Source organism: Gobius niger (genome assembly GCF_951799975.1).
Source record: "Gobius niger genome assembly, chromosome: 18".
Lineage (NCBI taxonomy): Eukaryota > Metazoa > Chordata > Actinopteri > Gobiiformes > Gobiidae > Gobius > Gobius niger.
Genome location: NC_136869.1, coordinates 11,323,459 through 11,343,568, shown reverse-complemented (window position 1 = coordinate 11,343,568; position 20,110 = coordinate 11,323,459). Strand labels below are relative to the sequence as shown.

The window sequence follows — 20,110 nt, the reverse complement described above, 5'->3', positions numbered from 1 at the left end:
TAGCCATATTTGTAGACTTTGCTGACCCCGTAAAGAACTTGGACCACTGCGCTTATCCCATCTTTTGACCAGTTCAGCATCCAGGGGGCCATCTTTAGACTTGATCAAGAGTGTAGGCTATAATTCTTTCGTCATGTTCTCTTTCACAATGTCCATAAACCTGTCAACTCTATCGACAGGCAGTTACAGCTTCATTATTTTACCAATAATGAATCTCTCTGTACAGGTTTATACTATCTTAACTGTCTAGGTCTAGGTCTAACTGCAAAGGTCTATGATAATCAAGATAACATTCCTGACAAACCAAGACTAAATAAACTGAGACTAAATTAATTAAGGTCGAACAAGGAGCAGCAGCAGCAAGAACGAAAACGCAACAAAAACCTGACAAAAAAAGCAACAAAAGAACGATGAAAGCACAAGAAAAGAAGTGGCCAAAACAGGGCAAAGAAAGCACCAAAAACACAATAAAAACGTGCCGGAAAAAGCATCAATAACGTGACACAAACGCGGCGGCAATGCAACAAAAAGATTTTGATCAGTTTTGTAGCTTAGCTTTCAAATGAAGTGTTACACTGGCCTATAGGCTGTGAGCTCAAGTCGAGAAGCTTTAAGATTTAATGGTGACCTGGAGAAAATACGCTCGGTTAAGGCGGAGGTTAAGAGGTGAAGTTTTCCTGGATCACTGACACAAACAGGAGGAAAATAGGATTAGACTAAAAGCCTGATTCACTAAGCCTGTTGCTAAATTGCACCTAATACATCATTAGAAACTGGGATTCATGTCTACTTCATAACACACCACAGCCCATACGCAATCATACCTCAACAAGACGGATCACAAATTGGTACAGATAACGCTTTTACTGCCTTAATTCAATAATGTTCAACAATGTCCCCTTTGTTATAAAGAAATTTGCTTTTTTTCATGGCTCATTAACATTTTCTTTCTAAATGACAATTGGTTTCTCACCGAGATAACAGTTCAGAAAGACCTCAATGGTGTCAGACTGTGCCACTGATAATACGCGCGCAGCCCTTTTTTTTAAGCTTATTGTCGACTTATTTGGATCCAAAGCTGTGAAAAAAAAAAACTTCAAAGAAATCTGAGGGAAAACTTCAATAAGAAAAAAGATGATATTTTGGCTTTAACCTCGAAGTCATGGGTTCATAAAGCATTCAGCAGTGGCTCCCGGAGGATTCACGGCTGTGTGGAGACAGCGCAGACCTTCAAACTGAGCAAGCACATCTCACCGCAACTTTGAAGTGAAGAGGAGGAAGATAAACAAGCACAGGTCGGCACGGAGACCGACAGCACCGCGCCCGGCAACAGGCGCACCATATCAATGCACCGCGGGTTACACAAGACACGCATGCCGACGAGGCGAAGCTTATATACCCAAAACTAAGCACGTTTTTCATATCAATGTTGCTGATATTTGCTGTAAAAGCATGTGATTTCTTTCAGGAAAACTATACAATTTACCTTTCTGTTCAAAATACTTTTGAATTTCAGTTAAAGGAAGAAACCCCACACAAATAGGCATACAGCAACCCTAACCCTAACTCATTTCTAATGATATCTTAGCAAATAAAAATACAACTGTGTCTATTCATAAAAACCTGGGGCAGGGCAGTGAACGTCAGGTTAGGGGGTTGAATCCTGCCTTTAAGCAAGGGGTACCCAAAGTGCGGCCTGGGGGCCAAATGCGGACCTCATCCCAATTTTTGGTGGTCCTCAGGCTTCTTGCTGAATTGGCACACATCACCTGAGAAGGAATATTTTACTACAAGTTTCATAACTATCATTTTATTGCAGGGAAAAGCTGTTTTTAGGGTTCCTAAATTAAGGCACGGGTTAAAACTCTGCTAAACACACAGTTGAAATTTTGAAGGCATTGACCACCAATCTGCGGCCCTCCACACCATATACACCTCAATATGTGGCCCTCAATTTAAAAAAAAATGTTTAAATGTTACATTATGTATTTTCCTCCCCCTACATGTTCCAGTAATGTCCTAATGTGTAGAATGAGCCCAGACCTGTTCACCACAACTGCCTCTAAAATCCTGCACTGTCATTCAAAAAGTTTTTAATTCGGGTCCGAAGTGCATGCATGTATAGAAACTGCAGTTACCTGTTAGACCTGAGGTGGCAGTAGTGAGTATAGAAACGTCCATCTAGTCCCTGTGCATATGACACTTTAGACACGATATTTGCTGAAACACTGTTAACACAATTATATTTACGATTTTGTAAAAAAAAAATTAAAAAAAGACCCAGCTTTCTTTAGTTTGAACATTTTTGTGATGTTCATAGTTTCACTTCCTTATTGGACACTGACAGGAAGTGACATAGATAGAGGATGATATTTCAATGGCAAATGAGTGAGATGGAACTTTACCTCTATCTTTATAACTTCAACTTTTCTGCCCAACATTTCTTCATTAAAATTGCTGCTTCACCGAAATAAAATGATAATTATGACTTACAGCAGATGTCATATCCAATAAGACATATCTTCAAAAGCTTTAAAGCCTGTCATATGCACTCTTGCTCCCAGACCATTTTGAGAAAAAACTATTGCACACAAGAGAGACCTAAACAACACTACTGTTTCTACATGCAAAGTTTGAGGACGACAAGGTTATACAAAATGTTCCAGTGAATGCTCTTTAGCAAGTCATCACTAGCAAACATTTAAAGCTAGGGGAAAAAGTACACGAACCCTTTGAAAAACCATCTATTAAAAGATCGTGTTTGTTCTAGGAGATGTCTAACTTCCTCGCGACAGAAACCAGGAAGTACAAATGGTGTCAAAAAAACGTAATGGGCGCTTTATTGTTTTCGCGTTAGCTTTGAATGGGAGCCAGCGCGGACAGCAGGCAGGAAGACAAATGGAGAGCGAGATGAATGGGGTCAACTCAACTTCACTGTCCTGCTTTTTGAGAGGCATCTGCAGCCAACAGGAAATGATGAATCCACACTACAGCCCTCTCCTTCTTCATTGACTCCCACGAAGAACTTGTTTAAGCTGTTTATTTTGGACTCTTTTGTTCGCATGCCGTATAATAAACATGTGCCGTAGATGTGGACAGATGGACACGGTTATCCCAGACGATTACTTGGCCTGTCCGGCTAATATGGCATTCTCCCACTCAATGACTAATGCACCAGGGTGTCCAGCCAAAACAAAAGTCCAAATTGAAATAAGATGGGGGGGAGTGGGGAAGAAGTTAAATACATTGTTAGATTCACTTGAGTAACTTTTGTGATGAATTATACAATATTCTTGAGTGTTTGAGTAACACAGTGTTTTAAAACTTAACGTGAAGAAAGCCATTATCCATTTCTACACTTTGTTTTTGGGTAACTCAGCATCAGCAATTGATACAAGTAAACAAGGAGCCTTTAAAGAGACTATACAGAGTTTAAAAATGTTAAAATTATGTATTTTCCTCCCCTACATGTTCCAGCAATGAGCCCAGACCTGCACACCAGCCCAGATCCTGCACTGTCTCTCAAAAAGGGGTTAATTCGCTGCAGTTACACGTATGACCTGAGGTGGCAGTAGTGAGTAAAAAATGGCCAACTTGCATCTAGTCTCTTTAATATACACCTGTCCCTTTTAACCTCTTAGCCTTAACTGATGACATTTTCTCCAGTTCGACTTTCACCAAATCTAAAAGCTTCTTAAAAAAAAAAAGGGTCAAAATAGTGACAGGGCAAATACAGCAAAACAGGCAGGAAAACCCAACAAAAAGTGGCAAAAACAAAGCAAAACAGGCGACAAAACAGGCGACAAAACAGGCGACAAACAAAGCAAGAAAAAAGCCACAAAAAGCCAGAAAAACAGACAGAAAAATCCAACAAAAAGCGTCAAAAACTAAGCAAAACAGTCGACAAAAAAGCAACAGAAAAGCAACAAAAACGAACGGGAATACACTGGCCTATAGGCTGTAAACTCCAGTCAAGAGGATTTTAGATTTGGGTAAAGCTGAACTGGTTAAGGCGGTGTTTGAAAGGTTAAACTACTGCATTACTGTTCCCTATTGTATCAACTCAAAAAATAAGTAGAAACATCTTACTGCAATTTGAATGATAATGTTTGTAGTAACAACACATTTTGGGCTATACTCTCTTGTGCTTCATAAGAAGGCATCTCCTCCCACTGACTAATGTAGGCTGCTGATTCCCGCCAAAATATAGGTCTCAAAATGCAGAGGTAAAAAAGATGCTTACACTTGCCAGTGCGGGGGACAGAGACTAAGGAGGCCAGACAAGTAGAATGACTTATTCAAGGGGGAAGTGGGCAGGAAGAAACATGGAATTAGCACAAATGGATTATCTGTCGAGCGAAAGGCAGTGCAGGGGAGCAAGCCAAGCAGAGTGGCCGACAGCGGAGGATAGAGGGGAGAGAGAAAAAATAGGATTGACTTCTTGTTTGTTCCTTCCTCCGGGCAGATCCAATAAAGCCATCACTCACCAAATTGCTGATCTGTGGCTGAAACAACTGTATCGAGAGCCCACTCTGACACTGAGTACATGCCAATTAGAACGGACCCGCGTGACCTCTGCACCGCACACTGGATAAAGTGTCAAAGCACCGTATTAGCATGACTTGGAGTGGATCTTTTTGACGGGATAAAGGCGCAGTTACAACAACGGGCTGCCACATCAGAAGGGAAGGAGTATATCACAGAAGTATTGATATAGCAGTGTGGTTCATACTGCAGTAGAGCCGGAATAAATGTTGATAAGCGGAGACGTCATCCGGGTTGGCAAGGCATGGGTGAGCAAGTATATCTTCATGTGTTGTACTTATTTAATGTGAACGCACAAGTCAAACTCATTAAGGATAGGGTTAGAAATATAGGTCGCCCGATATATGGGCAGGCCAGCCAAGTCATTGCTTTAAAGCAGTGCTAAGTAACTTGTTTACCTTAATAAATCCATTTCATAGTCCTTCTGGGGGTAATACAAGTGTTAATGGGATGATTAGGGGCTCTTTCACCTCCACCTGGTGTCTCTGGCTAGAAAACCACAATTGTAAGTTGGCTGCCTACGGGTCGGAGACGCCAATACACACTAATAGAATCACGGAGAAGAAGCTAACAGGCTAACTGGCAAATCTAACTGCCAGCTATCGCCACTTAAACAGTATTTACAGCCAAATACGGTAAATATGGTGAAGTCAATCCCTGAGTTAGTTTTAACCTCTGCATCTGTACTTTTGCGCGCTGCACAAAATGCTGCAACTTGCAACAGTATGCTACAGTTAGCAGCAGTATGCTAATGCTAACGGCAACTAATCAATGCTGGGACAGAAACTATGACTGAATCACGTAAAAAAAAAATACAATAAAATCGGCCGTTGCTGGAGTGGCCAAGTAGTTGTATTTTAGTTTATGGAATAACAGATCTATTTGTAATGATCACATCACTTTTGTTTATATGAATGTCGAAAGATACTCAAACCCCAAGTATCAGGATCGGAAGCAGAAAACCTGGATCAGTTCATCTCTAGTACCTACTAAATAAATCAGCTCTATGCCATTAATAAAGTGCCCCATGCTGTCACAGTTCAATACTGGCACAGTTTACATTTTAGAAGCTTCATGCACAGATTATAGATCAGAAAGACCAGAAATATTGGCTGTGCACATTGGCATTGGCAAATACAAATCAATATGGAGTGAATGTGAAATTGTCCCTTGTAAAGCGCTTTGTGACAATGTCTGTGAAAGGCAATATACAAATAAAGTCCTTTCCTTTAAGAACAAGTGAGTGGGTAAGCTCCGCCCCCAGATGAAAAGAGAGTCCAGAGACCTGTACTGTCCAAAGAGAAAAGAAAGAATTCCTGTAACTAGCAAACGGCCATCAAATCAAAATCTCTTAAGAGTATATCATAGGAAGTATATGGTAATAATCACAAACACTTCTTTATCACTATCTGACACTTTGTTGAAAAAAAACAAATTCAATATTGATTTAAAACAGCAACAAAATATCGAGTAGTTTCACTTCCTGATTTTCAAAAGATCTCCTTATAAGCTCTACCGCTCCCTCCTCTTGCTCCCCTTCACTGTGCAGCTGTTTCAATAAAGAGGGGAAAAAAGAGGAATATATACTTTGCAATAAAAGGATTACGGCCAAGCGATCAGGAGGTGAGGAAAGCATTGATACGTAGGACTTCAGAGGGAACTTTTTGGATGCTGTGCTGAGAATAGCCCCTGGGGAAGATTCGAAGATTACTCAAAACTGCGCAAGTGGGTCGACAAACAACTCCAGACTATTTTAAAAGATAATGTTAAATTTCCAAAACTAAGCCAAAATGTTTATAAACGGTTCACAATCAGACAAACATCATCTGTTCCCCGTCATTCTGTCGAGTCAGGCGTTCCTCACTGTTCAGAGATCTCCCACTGAGCAACAAAGTATGGCACACTGCATCACAGAAAACTTTCCTGCCTGCCTTTCTTCAAACAAAACAAAACAAAAGAAACAAAACGGGGCTGCGTGGAGATACAAATTCATTTATTTTTCAGGTATTTTGCTACCAAAGCCCTGAAGACAGAAAGACTGAGAACCCTGGAGCATGTCTCTGACCTCCTCTGGTCATGCCCCGCGGCCAGACATCCCACCTGCTTTGGAAATTCTATTAGGACTCCACAGGCAAATAAATAAATTGGGGGGTTAGCAAAATCCCGCGTTTGTTTTGGCAAAACGCAAACAAACCGCAAACAGATCAGTTGCTTGTAGAAAATAAGACACTGGGAGTTGATATTTGCTCGTGTTAAGCGGGTAGAAGAAAGGCAGCTTAAGTGGTGGCCTAAAGCAGCAAAGTGGAGTGAGACTCGGCTTTGGGTCTTTGTACATTATTCAAAGCAGAGACCTGGAGCCCCTTTGGAGACGCATGTGTTCTGCTGCGCCGGGGAAATAGAGCGCGACTGAGAGAGAGAAAGAGAAAGAGAGAGAGAGTAAGAGAGAGAGAGAGAGAGAGAGAGAGAGGGGAAAGAAAGAAAGGATTGAGGGATATGTTGCGGAAGTGAGAGATATAGAGAGGATTGAGCGATAGGGGAAGGGGCAGGGAGGGCGGGGTGTGGGAGAAAGACAGAGATGGAGAAAGAGAGAGAGAGCTAATGGGGATAAGGGGAGATGTTGAGGAAGTGGGAGAAAGAGGGAGAGAGAGAGAATGTGTCCCCTCAGATACTGTCTCCTTTGATATCTAACACAATGGGAATGGAAAAGAAACCTCAAATATACACCAAAACTCTAACATTTGGGAAAAGTGTTTTAGGAATATAAATGTGTGAATAAGTCTATGTTTGCAAAAATGGCAGACAGAACATTAACATCCAAAGGGTTTTCATAGGTTTTTTTGTCTGTTTTTTCCTCTGTTTTTGTAGTTTTTCCATCTGTTTTTTGTAGTTTTTTCATCTGTTTCTATGCCTGTTTCTTTGCCTGTTTTTTTTTTATCTGGTTTTCGTTTTTTTTTTTCATCTGTTTTTTTGTGTAGTTTTTCGTCTTTTTTTTTTTTTCGTCTGTTTTTTGTAGTTTTTGATTAGTTTTTTTTTGTTTTTTCTATGTTTTTTGTCGTTTTTTCATCTGTTTTTTGTCGTTTTTTCATCTGTTTTTTTTTCATCTGTTTTTTGTAGTTTTTTCATCTGTTTTTTGTAGTTTTTTCATCTGTTTTTTTGTAGTTTTTTCATCTGTTTTTTTTCCATCTGTTTTTTGTAGTTTTTTCATCAGTTTTTTTCTATCTGTTATTTGTAGTTTTTTCATCTGTTTTTCGTAGTTTTTTCATCTGTTATTTGTAGTTTTTTCATCTGTTTTTCATAGTTTTTTCATCTGTTTTTTGTAGTTTTTTCATCTGTTTTGTGTAGTTTATTCACTTCTTTCACTTTTTTGTGGCTCTTTTTTTCATTTTTTTGTCATGTTTTCATCACGTTTTTGTCACCTTTTAGTCATGTCGTCACTTTTTTATTGTTGCTTTTCCATCACGTTTTTGTTGCTCTTTTGTCACTTCTTTGTTGCTTTTTTGTGGCTCTTTTTTTCTCATCCCTTTTTCTGTTGTATTTTCATCCTCGTTTTCGTCGCTTCAAGAAGCTTTTTCGATGTGGGTAAAGCCAAACTGTAGAAAATGTGCTGGGTTCAGGTGGGGGTTAAGAGGTTAACTTATCAAGATGTCACATTTGGCAGCGTTGAAGGGAAAGATTACGGAGACAGAGGCGAGAGAAAGATAAAGGGTAAAAAGGGAGAGAGGAAGAGTTGGGGCAAAGGGACCGGGCCGAAAGAGCAGAAACGCACCGAGACGCTTTAGTCGCCTGAATCCTCTCCAGCTTTAATTACACCGTATTGATCAATGGCAGGACTCGGCGGGAGGAAGGGAGGGGCTGGGGGAGAGCTGAGATGAGGGAAAAACGAGGCAGGAGAGATCACTGTTACTGTAAAGGCATGAAAAAAATAAGGCCGATGCATTTGAGCAGTCGGAGCTGGGATAATGAGAAAGCCCTCTCATTCTTTCTGTTTTAGCGCTGAAACCGAGCGGTGTCAAATTCATTTAATCGCCGGACAGCGGCTTATGCACACATCCATCTCGCCGCGCCATGCTTGGTTAGACTTCAAATTTCTTACATTGATTTTTCCCCAGTGCTTTTGCTCCTCGTCGTGCCCTGCCTCGTAATCAACCGGCGGATAAAACGCGCTCATGTGTGAAACTTCAAACAACAACACGGAGGAAATATGAATCTGGAATCCAGCTATAATTGAAGAGGGTGATTCTGCAACAATATGAAAATGTTAATTTTTGTTCTTTTCTTCACATGATTATTCTTATCAGGGGCTAACTTTTATTCACGGCATGAGCTCAGGAAATAGAGAAAGCAGCCCACTAACTAAAGGGCAAGTGGTTCAATTACTCCTTACAGTTCTGCAGGCCTGCATTGTTTCCTTGGGCAAGACACTTCACCATGTCTAAACCAATATAGCATTTCTGTGAAAAGACACAAGGTAACTTGTATGGACACTAGGCCTGAAAGATATATGTTATCATAAAGATGTCGAGATATGACCATTCAAAACATTAAAATCAAAGATATAAACAATATAGATTTTCATCATCATAAAACTGCACTCTATACAGTATTATTATGTTTTTATTTTTCTGAAATATGCTTGGTTTTCACCTAGCCCATAGTTATATCGTATCGATATCGAGATATTTAGCATATGAAAAAAAAAAAGAAAAGACGGCTGCATGAGACAGTTTAAAATTTAAATGAACTGGAACTGTAAATGATTTTGTGTTGATAAGGGGCACCTATTATAAGTTTTTACTTCTTTCTGCTCCTTTTCATTCATGCTAAATGCTGTTGTTGCATTTTTAAATGAATGAAATAAATGAAAAAATGAAAAATGAAATGAATATCGAGGTATGAAATTTTGTCCATATCGTTCAGTCCTAATGGACACTGTAGTTGGATTAGGCCTGGGACTATATATCGTTTTGCAATATATCGCAATATTTCTTCATTGTGATTCGTGCATCATATACGAAACTATAAATGGTTTAACTTCTTAACCCCCGACAAGTGCATTTTCTCCAGCTTTACTCAAATCTAAAAGGTTACAGCCTATAGACCAGTGTGCACCATCTCATTTGAAGACCTACAAAACACATTTAAATGGATATTTTTCCTCGCGTATTTGTCGCATTACAGTCACTTTTTTTTACATTCTTTTCATTGCTTCATTGTCGCTTTGTTTCCACTTTCCAGTTACTCTTTTGTTGCTTTTTCGTCACATTTTTCTCACTTTTCTGCTGCGTTTTCATCCTTGTTTTCGTCACATTTTTGTTGCTAGAAGTTCTTAGATTTGGGTAAAGCCAGACTCTTAACTCTCACCTGAACCGAGCACATTTTCTCCAGTTTGGCTTTATCCAAATCTAAAAGCTTCTTGGGAAAAACCCCCCATAAAAAACTAGACAAAAATTAGGGTGAAAACGCGAAACAAAAAAGCCACAAAATCTTGCAAGAAAGTGAGTAATAAGATCTGTTTCGATTAGTTTTGTAGGTCTTAGCTTTCAAATTAGTTGAGAAGCTTTGGATTTGGGTAAAGCTGAACTGGAGAAAAGGCTAAAGTGGCAGTAAAGAGGTTAAAATGCTTTTCTCACTTGCACTTTTTAAAATGTTTTAATCCATGTCTGATTTACTGATTTACATTAAACTTACACATTTTGGAGACTCAACTTGCACTTTCTTATTAAATCTATTTGGGGTAAAGTATTGCAGTTTTTTTATGATGGAAAGTCATACATTTATACTCAGCTGTATTTGACATACTGTTGTGATACACTCGTATTGGCGTATAGCATGACAATCCTCACATTGCACTGCATCTTCTCTTTTGCCACTGATACAGAAAGATCTGCAGTGTTGGCCATTCCTGCTTCTCTAACTTGACCTACTTTTAAAAAGAGCTTATGGATGTCTTTGTCTCACTCTGCCTGATCTCCCACTGTACTTCCCTGCCATCTCTTTATCCCGGCCAATGGCGACGGCGTCTGCGGCTCGAGCGTGCCAACCTCTCTGCCCCTTCGCCACGTCTCCCGGTCCCACACAACTGTATTTCAGGTCTTAAGGAGCTTAGGCCTCGCACGCCAGGAGGAAAAGGTCGAGCAAAGGGAGGGGGTTTTCTGTGGATCTCTCTGTGATTGAACTGCGAGTCACCTTTATTAAACAGTAAGGCCCGTTACATTTTTTTCCCCAATACCGCTACTTTAACCCCTTCAACCGTTTGGGAGAGCACACTTTATTGATTCATGTGTTGTTTCTCATTCTGCCTATCTCTACCATTCTCTACCAAGTGTGTAATACTCAAAATATCCAGTTTACATAAGGGTTGGACTAGTTTGGACTGGTTTGGACTGGTATAGACCTGGTTTGGACTGGTTTAGCTCAAGTTTAGACTGGTTTATGCTGGTTTGGACTGGTATAGGCCTGGTTTGGGTGGTTTAGATAAAGTTTGGACTGGTTTATGCTTCTTTTGAGAAATTTAAGACTGGTTTAGACCAGTAGACTGATTTAGATCATGTTTGGATCGTTAAAAAAAAAAAAAAAAAATGTGTTTATCTCCCAAATGTTTCGAAAATACTTATACAAATATTTTTTCATGGTTGTGGGGGTAAAATTAAAGGGTTAACGATGCTTGGTTTTCGATACCGATACCTGAACAATACCTTTTCCGATACCTATGCTAAAATATTGTCATATAGAACCACAAAACAGATTAATAATGTTCATTAATTCCTTTTCCTTCAATTGAATTTATTTTGCATTTGTATTATTTACTTGAGGTGAAACAACCAAGAAACTACAAAATGGCAGAAAAAACACTTTCCAAGTTTTCTTCTTTTTTTTTTTATACATTTTTTAACAATTTTTCATATTTTTTCCACTTTTTCGACATGTTGTTTTGAATTTCCTCAAAAATGTTCTGTTTTTTCAACATTTTTTTAGTTCCCATTAAAAAAAAACAATTTCTTCCCAAAATTGAGCAATACTACAGATGCTACTGGTCAAATATTTCACCAAAAAAGCACATTATTTTACTTTACAGTTAATGCATAAGTATTATATTTATCTTTCGAATGCACGGTTACCACATCTGAATAGCAGACACTTTCAAATCCATAGTCCCCTGGTCATTATCTGTCAAAGAGGATAAATAGTCAGCTCTTTAATGCCCATGAAATCTATTGTATTTGTAAATTCCCTCTAGGTGTGTATTTTTTTCCCCATCAATGACCTTCTCAATCTCGGCTGAAGTGAAAAACCCAATCTCTGTTAAGGGCATTCATTATCACAGCCGCATGTGCTGTAGGGACTTATTCAGCGGCGCACTGAAACCATGAAGAATGGCCAGGCTTTGTTTTAATGGCATATTGAGGAAGTGAACGAATTAGAGATTCATGAAATAGCTGGAAGGATTTGAAAATGTTGGTGTAAATAATGTGTAACGAGCCATACATTTAATCAGTGTTTTTTTTTATTTGTTACTTCATTATTAAGTTGATTAACCTCTATATCGGTAGAAATCAATACAGCTGGATAAGTGCACCTTAACCACTAGGCCAGGGCATCACTGTTGCAGTTAGTTTTAAGTTCATCTTCCTCAGACCCTCTGACACAGTGTCGTCTGAACACCTCTACTCTATTCTGGGATGGTGGTGACGTTCCGCCGTTCTGCACTCGAGGAGCCTCTCGTGTGTGAACAACGAAATAAGAGCAATTAAATCTTCATTCCTCCTGCCCCTACACCATATTCACATCGCCTAAATTGAAAAATCACCCCGCGTAAAGCAGCGCCACTTAAATCCTTGCCCCGCGACGCCGGCTGTCGCTCGGGTCTTGTAACAATAAGTCACAGGCCGCGCTCGCGTCAGCCTTTTCCGCGAAACATGATAATAGCATCTTGTTTCCATGTTGTATGAACTTTGCAGACGTCATGCATAAATCAAACACTAATTACAATGTGCAGTGACCTGATGGGGCTTGAAACGTCTTGTGCGGGCGAAGAGACAGTTGGGTGCATTTGGAGTCCAAAACAGAGTGGCTCAGTGAGACGGGAGCCGCTCGGTTAATTAAGACGTGCTGACAACTAGTGAAGTCTGCACTTCATTACACAGTCACGCACTAATGGGGACAAACAGCAACAGCAAACACTTATTTCTGCATGGTTTGGATGAGGGTATATAGAGGCAATGCAAATAAAATGGATGTAATGTCACTAATGGGATTATGTTGCGCTGCTTATGGAAATATCTCTACATTTAATATTGCCTATAGTCGGGGATACATTTGCATAAATGACAACATTTGGTAACACTTTAGATTAAACACTTATTACGCTTTAGATTACACTTTAGATTACTTTAGATAACAGCCACGAGATCCATGTGTAGGTACAGGGGACAAGAATTAGGAACTACACATGCAGGTACAGGTAATTACACATTAACCTCTTAAACCCCACCTTAACCGAGCACATTTTCTCCTAGTTGGATTTCTTGATATATTTCTTCATTGTCACATTTTTGTGGCTTTTCTGTGACTTTATTGCTGCATTTTTGTTTTTTTGCAGCTTTGTCAAACTTCTTTGACACCTACTTTTTGTCACTTTTAATTGGTCTTTTGTGGCTTTTTTGTCACTGTTTCATCACATTCTCATTTTTTGTTGCATTTTCATCCTTATTTTCGTCACTCTATTGTTGATTTTTTGTCATTTTTTTCATTGGTCTTCTATCACATTTTTGTTGCTTTTTCTGTGACTTTATTTTAATCACAGTTTTGTCGCTCTTTTGTCACATTTTTGTTGCCTTTTTCCTCCTCATTTTTGTGACTGTTTTGATGCATTTTTTCCAGAAGCTTTTGGGTAAAGCCAAAAAGATGTGGTAAGTTCAGGTGGGTGTTAAGGGGTTAAAGTGCAAGTTTTAATAAAGTATAACAAGGGGTACAAGTGTAGTTCTGCCAGCGTTAAAAAGTTTCATAAATTGAGGAAAATGACCACGTAGCTAACGCGCAAACACACACTTTGTACACCTTTATGAAATCTCGCATTTTAATGTCTATCTACCTGTAGTTACTTGTGTAATTACTTTCTTGTTACCTGTACCTACACATGGAACTTGCAGGCTGTAATCTAAATGTTACAAAATATTTTCGGATTTAATCATTCTTACAGTTAATTTAGCAAAGTGGACAATATCCACCACGTCAACCTTGTTTTGAGTGAGTTAGGCCAGACTTTTATTCTTTTCAGCGATAGGTGGCACGATAAGGTCCTGGATAATGAAGTCTGGGTTTATAGTTCTGGTCTGGACATGCTTTAGTCCTTGTCTAATCCGAAGGCAGTCCTGTTATACCTGATTTATTCCTGGTTCAACCCTGGTTCAACTCTCACAGTAAAGATACACATTAGTACCGTTACCACAGTCTAAAGCAAATGACATTATTATACCATCATGATCCAACAAAGTACCCTCTAAGATAGATCCTTTCTCTTACCTGCCCTGGACTTTGATGTCAGAAATGGCGTAGAAGTATCTGGACAGGTTGGTCTCGTCCACCATCGTCGCTCCGGTGGCTGGTCTGAGCAGTCGCACCCTCAGGTCTGTGATGGTAAAGAAGTCCCTCAGGTTCTTGGTGGTGTCCAGCTGTCCGTACAGAGACGCCATGTTGTGGAGGCGCGGCCCGGCGAACAACGCGAACCGATCTTTAATCTCAAACCTCACCGTCTTGTCGTACTTCCACACGTAGCCCCGGGAGTAGTCCTCGGTGCAGATGATGTCCAGTAAAGTGTGCTGGGTCAGGTCTCGGACTGTTTTGGGCTCCATGGTGAAAGCGTCCAGGCAGTCCGTCGCATAGAACTGGTATGGCTGCCATGTCCTGCCGTAATCCAGCGACTTCTCCAGCACCATTTGCTCGGGACGTCCGGATTCAAACGTGAGGACGATATCATCTGTCAACTCGATTGTCTTGTTCCACGAGAGGGTGATGTTGACCAAAAGGGCCTTGGGGTACTTCTTCCAGGACGTGGACTGCCAGAAGGTGGTGGGATTGCGGCCCTCGATGTCGAACATTAGCTCTGGGGGGTGGGCGAGCTCCTCGGTGGTGGCGTCACATTCATTGTTGCACATGTACGGGTTCTCCTGCACAGATAAACCACAGGCATAAAGAAGTTAGTTGTGAAGATCAGTCACAAAAGAGAAAGAGAAATGCAATGCGAGCACGGAACTGTTTTTGTGGAGGGTTCAGCCGTGCATGGTAATTTGGAGATTTTTCAAGCCTTATCCAAAACAGGGGCTGCATCTCAATGAAGGTATCTTATTCCCATTGAGGGCCGCTCATGCATAGGCAGTGGACAGGAGAAAAGCACCCTATTATCTATTCAGAAGAAATCTCATTCTGTTTGTAAGAAGATATCACATAAGCGTTGGATACATTTTTTGTCACAAGTCAGGACATTGAGATTTGTTTTTAGAACTCTATACAAAAAGAAAAAGTCTTTCAAATACTCATGCACAAGAATAAAGATGTTGTGCCTCATAGCAAACAGGTGCAAGGTTCAAGTTTGCGTGTGGAGTCTGCATAGGCTTCCTTCTATGTGGGTCTGATTGGCCAATATGGACCAATCTACAAAACAATGCCATATTTGTCATTTTGTATGACAAATATGATAAACAAATTGTGCTTGGATTTACATTAGCATTTATATTGCAATGCTGTACATTTAAAAGAGCACTGAACAAAGACACAGTGCAAAACAACAGGGACAAATGCAGCTTCAGATTCCTAACAGGTCTAAACTCATCAAGCTCCTTCTTGAAAGAGGTCTTTCTAAAAACATTTGTCCGCTTTACCACAAATCATTACACGCCTGTGTTCTCTCCTTGCTCCCCGAGGGCTCGATCTAGCTGTCAGAGAGAGGACTCGCCTTGTCCACGAGGACCTTTCAAGTGCTACAAGCTCCAATTTATCAGGACAAGATAATCCACTACTTGATTAGGTGGAGATGTCACCGCTGCCTGTGTGTGCGGAGTGGCGAGGCGAGCAAGAGAGGAGCCGGGGCCGGTGTAAGGCGCTCTAATGAAGCAGAGAGCCACAGATCGAGTCGGTTAGAGGCAGAAACAGCTCTATTCCTCTAATAAGCTTTGCAACTTTCCCCTCGTCCTCCAAAGGCAAGGTGACAATGAAGCGGAGCTGTGCCAGGCTGTCTGACTGTTGGAGAGCCCCCATTAATATCCTGTCGGCACCCATCCCACCGGCTTTACCAGCGCCGGACAGCCACGGACACGAGCGGAACGGCCAGCCATGGAAAATTCCACTTGGACTTTTTAACTGCGTACCGTATCTTGATGGGAGGTTAGGCCTGCCATTAACGGCGGCATCTGTTGCACTGTGTGGCCACAAACAGCTGTGTGATAAGTCAAACGTGACACTTCGGGGGAGTGGGCTCTCTCTAAAAACACACACTTGGCATGCAAAACGGCTGACTGCATTAACGCTTTCCAATGTGCAACGGAGCAGAAATCATCAAGGGACAAGTAGAGGTGTGATTTAAAGGGTGTGAAGAGAGTACAGTCCTGATTTGAATGCACATCTTAATCATAATCAGAGTTACAGTTTTAATGGCAATTTTGTTCAATCTAAAGGAATAGAGATAAGGATAAAGGCCAGCATGTGTTATTATTTCAGAATATTACTCTCTCATGGTTACAAAAAATGCGATTAAAGCCACACTAACGACTTTTACACAAGCTGTAAATGTCTTTTTCAGATTGTGGTTGTTAACAAATCCTGTCCTTTCTTTCTTTTTTTTTCCCCCTCAATTGACAAAGAAGTAGGATTTGATTACAGCGGCACCGTGCCACATGACCCCGCCTGATGCTGAAATCTCGGCGATCCAAACACAAGAAGCGAGTCTGTTGTATCTATTATACATGAGGTCAAACGCTGGGCCACTTTACAACTGAATCAGGCACATTCAGCGGCTATTACTGTAACTGCCCCCCCCCTGTACACCCCCCCCCCCCCCCCCCCCCCCCCCTTCCTCCCACCCTCCTCCCTCCCACGCACCACGCCACTACAGACACACACCGCCGCCTCATCTCCGTAATCAGACAAAGATGTATCCTTATCGATCGGTGCGGCCGGCGAGCCGCTGAGAAATCTGCTGCGTGTAGCACCTGGCAACCTTGGCCAGTCGTCCGGCGCTGGTCCGAACACCGGGTTAAAAACCTTTCATTACTGTCTGCTTCTCGCCTAGCGACAAAATACAACCTTTATGAAGATCGATAAGGGGAGAGGAGGCGGGGGATAAAATGCTGAGTACACAAGCCTACGGAAAATCAATGGAGGATCTCTGTTTTACTGTGGGCCATCATTGAGAGCTAAAGCTGATTAACGCTTTGGCACATTGATTGATTGTTTATTTGGATCGCCGGTAGATATTGCCTTAACAATGGGTATGGTTTCAGGTGTCTTCATCCTACAAAAATAGACTTAATAATCATTACTTAAACAAAATGTTGGGTGTGCTTTTCACCGGTGACAACATTATTACAATTACCGGCAGAATAACAACACCACTTTTTCAATTGTAAAAGATGCTTTAATTAATATTTGAAATAGCCAGGACACAGAGCAGATTACCAGACGAGGGCCGAGGCTGCTGAAGCGGTGAATGGGTCATGCCAAATTGGCGCTAATGGAGCCGCTGTGGACCCACCCTAAACTCAGAGGGTTAATCCGGTTATTAACATTGTAATACGCTGCAACAGTGGCCAGTGGAGGCGGTGCGTGCACTATAGGGCGCTGAAATTGCGGCGTGATCAGGCTATTTTTCAAATCAAGCGGGTAATTAAATGTACTACTCTGCAGCAAAATGGGTAATGAATTAGAAAGCACAGACAGTGTTCTTTGTCGTCTTTGGATCCTATAGGAAGTGCTTTACGTTGCCTTCATCTAAGTGTTTGTCTGAGCTAATGAGCTACAAAATGCAATATTCATCAGATAATTACAATAAGCCATTTCAAATAGAACACAAAAATGTCTATCAGTGTAAATAAGGCAACTGTTTGAATACAGGAATAGTAGACGTTGGCCTAAATGTTCCATGCTCTAAGCCTTTAATATATACGCTCTAATGTTTTCACTGTACCTGCTGAAATAAAGAGAAAGGAAGGGCATCTGGTGTGAAAATTGGGCCAACTCCAGAAAATAAGGTGTAGTTAGACATATTTATCCCGTTTGGGGCATGCAAACTCCCACTTTTTTTATAGTAACAATGATGTTAACAATCTAATGCACTTTTGATATCAATTACTGTATTTTCAGGACTATAAGTCGCACTTGTTTTCATAGTTTGGCCCTGGGTGTGACTAATATATAATTTCACATGTTTGTTTTTTTCACACTGACAGCCACTAGAGGGCGCTCTAGGCTTGTGGACCAGTATCTGCTACTCCTGTACTACTGAAGACTTTAAAAAAAACGGTAATTGAGGAGCAGAAAGAAAGTTTGGAGTGAGCGAGAAACTTGGAAGGGACTGGCGAAAAAGCGGAGGTTACTCTTACTGCGATGAAGAAAACAAAAAAGGTATTCGTGGCTAAAAGCTATGGCCACAGCTAGAGAGTTTGCAAATGAGAGCTTGAACAGCGTGATGCCGGGAGAGGCTTGTAAACGTTGCAGTTCCGCCTCCATGCCCAGGTAGTCGCCAATGGTGCAAATTATCCTCCGGAGCGACTTATATATGTTTTGTTCTTCTTCGTTATGCATTGTTTGGCTGGTGCAACTTATATTCCAGAAAATATGGTAGCTCAAACTATCTAACAACAGTAAAATGTCCTCTTTTCCCCACTGACTGCATGGAACCTTTATCCGAATCAGAATCGACTTTATGGTCATTGCATTACTACACAATGAAATTTGATTTGAAGCTCAAAGTAGCTGCATTAAAAACGCAGAATACAGTAAACAATAAAAAGTAATCAAGGGGATAAGCATATGCATCAAGATGACCGGGGACTCGGGTTTTGGCAGTGTCTGGACTTGGTAAGATATGGCCGTGGCGTCTGACAGCCTTGGACCTGGTCTCGCCGCGCCCTGATGGAGGATAGGACTTGGGGGGATATAAATTTACTAACTGCCGACGAAGCCTGCAGGATAGATGGCCCCCACCAATCAAACCAATCTGCTTGTCTGACACGTGTCTCTGACTGCCGCCCCACATACAAAACTCAATCGCAGCTTCTATCGCCATCTTTCTCTCCCTCCGCTCTGACACTAATATGCTGGACTCTTGAAATGATCAATGGGGAAGCGGGGTTTCGAATAAGATCTTGCTTTTAGATTAGTTTAGACATTTGATCCCATGGTCACAAATCCAACAACGAGGCATTAAAGGTTATCATGCTGTTTGTGCCATGTTTATTGATGGGTTTCAGATGACGGTAAAACATTACAGTACACAGGCTGACCAAAAAAAGCATCTTCCCCTTGAAAACCACATGCTGCATCTCAAGGGGTTTTCCATTAACCTCTTAACCACCACCAAAACCGAGCACATTGTCTCCAGGTTGCTTTTAAATCTAAAAGCTTAAACATGAGCATCAAAATAGCAACGAAAACGAGGCTGAAAATCGGAAAAGCTACAAAAAAGTGGCAAAAAATCATGGCGAAAAACACACACACAAAAAACAAAATAACGAAAACATGTAAAAAAAAAAAAAATGACGAAAAGTGACGAAAACACACCAACAAGCAATGGAAAAAGCGATGAAAAAGCCACAAGAACGTGACAAAAATGCAATGAAAAAGTGACCAAAAAAAGCCAAATAGCAACAAAAAAGGACAAAAACACGACAAAAAATTTAAAAAAGATGTCAAAAACACGGTAAAAAACGTCTACAAAACGTCAAAAAAGTGACAAAAATACAACAAAGCAAAGCAAAAAAAAAAAAAAAATAGTGACAAATGTCTGACAAAAACACGTCAAAAAGCTACTTTCTTTAACCTTTTAACCCCCGCCTGAACTGGTTTGGCATAACCCAAAACTAAAAGCTTCACTAAAAACCAAAAAGCAACAAAAAAGGACAAAAACACAACAAAAAGCCTAAAAAAAAAAGCGGAGAAAAAGCGACAAAAATGTGACAAAAATGCAGCAACAATCCAACAAAAAAGTTTAGATCAGTTCTGTAGGTCTTAGCTTTCAAACATAAGCTCCAGTCGAGAAGTTTTTAGATTTGGGTAAAGCTGAACTGGAGAAAATGAGCTCGGTTAAGGCGGGAGATAAGAGGTTAATGGGAAACCTTAGTTAAAGCTAGAGCACGGTGTCATGAGGGGCATTTGACATGAAATCATAGAAATCAAAGCGCTTCTATAGGGTCAGATGTTCTGGTTCCCTCTATAGTGCTCGTATAGAAACTGTTTTATCTGTCACTGCTTATCACCCAACACTCCTCTCAACCTTGCAGAAATGTTACGACCAGACAGTGCAGAGAATTCTTGATAAAAGAAGTCAGCGCTACGTCTGCCAAGGTGCCCAAAG

At 40.7% G+C, this 20,110-nt stretch overlaps 2 protein-coding genes across 7 annotated transcripts in view; one reads left to right on the top strand and one right to left on the bottom strand.

Annotated features, from left to right (window-relative positions):
• Window positions 1-20,110, top strand: part of nrros (negative regulator of reactive oxygen species) — a 326,601-nt gene that overhangs the window by 224,311 nt on the left and 82,180 nt on the right. The gene's annotated exons all lie outside the window — the stretch shown is intronic.
• ntng1a (netrin g1a) overlaps window positions 1-20,110 on the bottom strand; it is a 124,764-nt gene that overhangs the window by 55,855 nt on the left and 48,799 nt on the right. For all 6 annotated transcript variants that reach the window (XM_079576030.1, XM_079576028.1, XM_079576025.1 and 3 more), the window contains exon 3: window positions 14,068-14,711. In XM_079576030.1, the coding sequence (XP_079432156.1) occupies window positions 14,068-14,711 (644 nt within the window). The remainder of the gene's footprint in view (window positions 1-14,067; window positions 14,712-20,110) is intronic.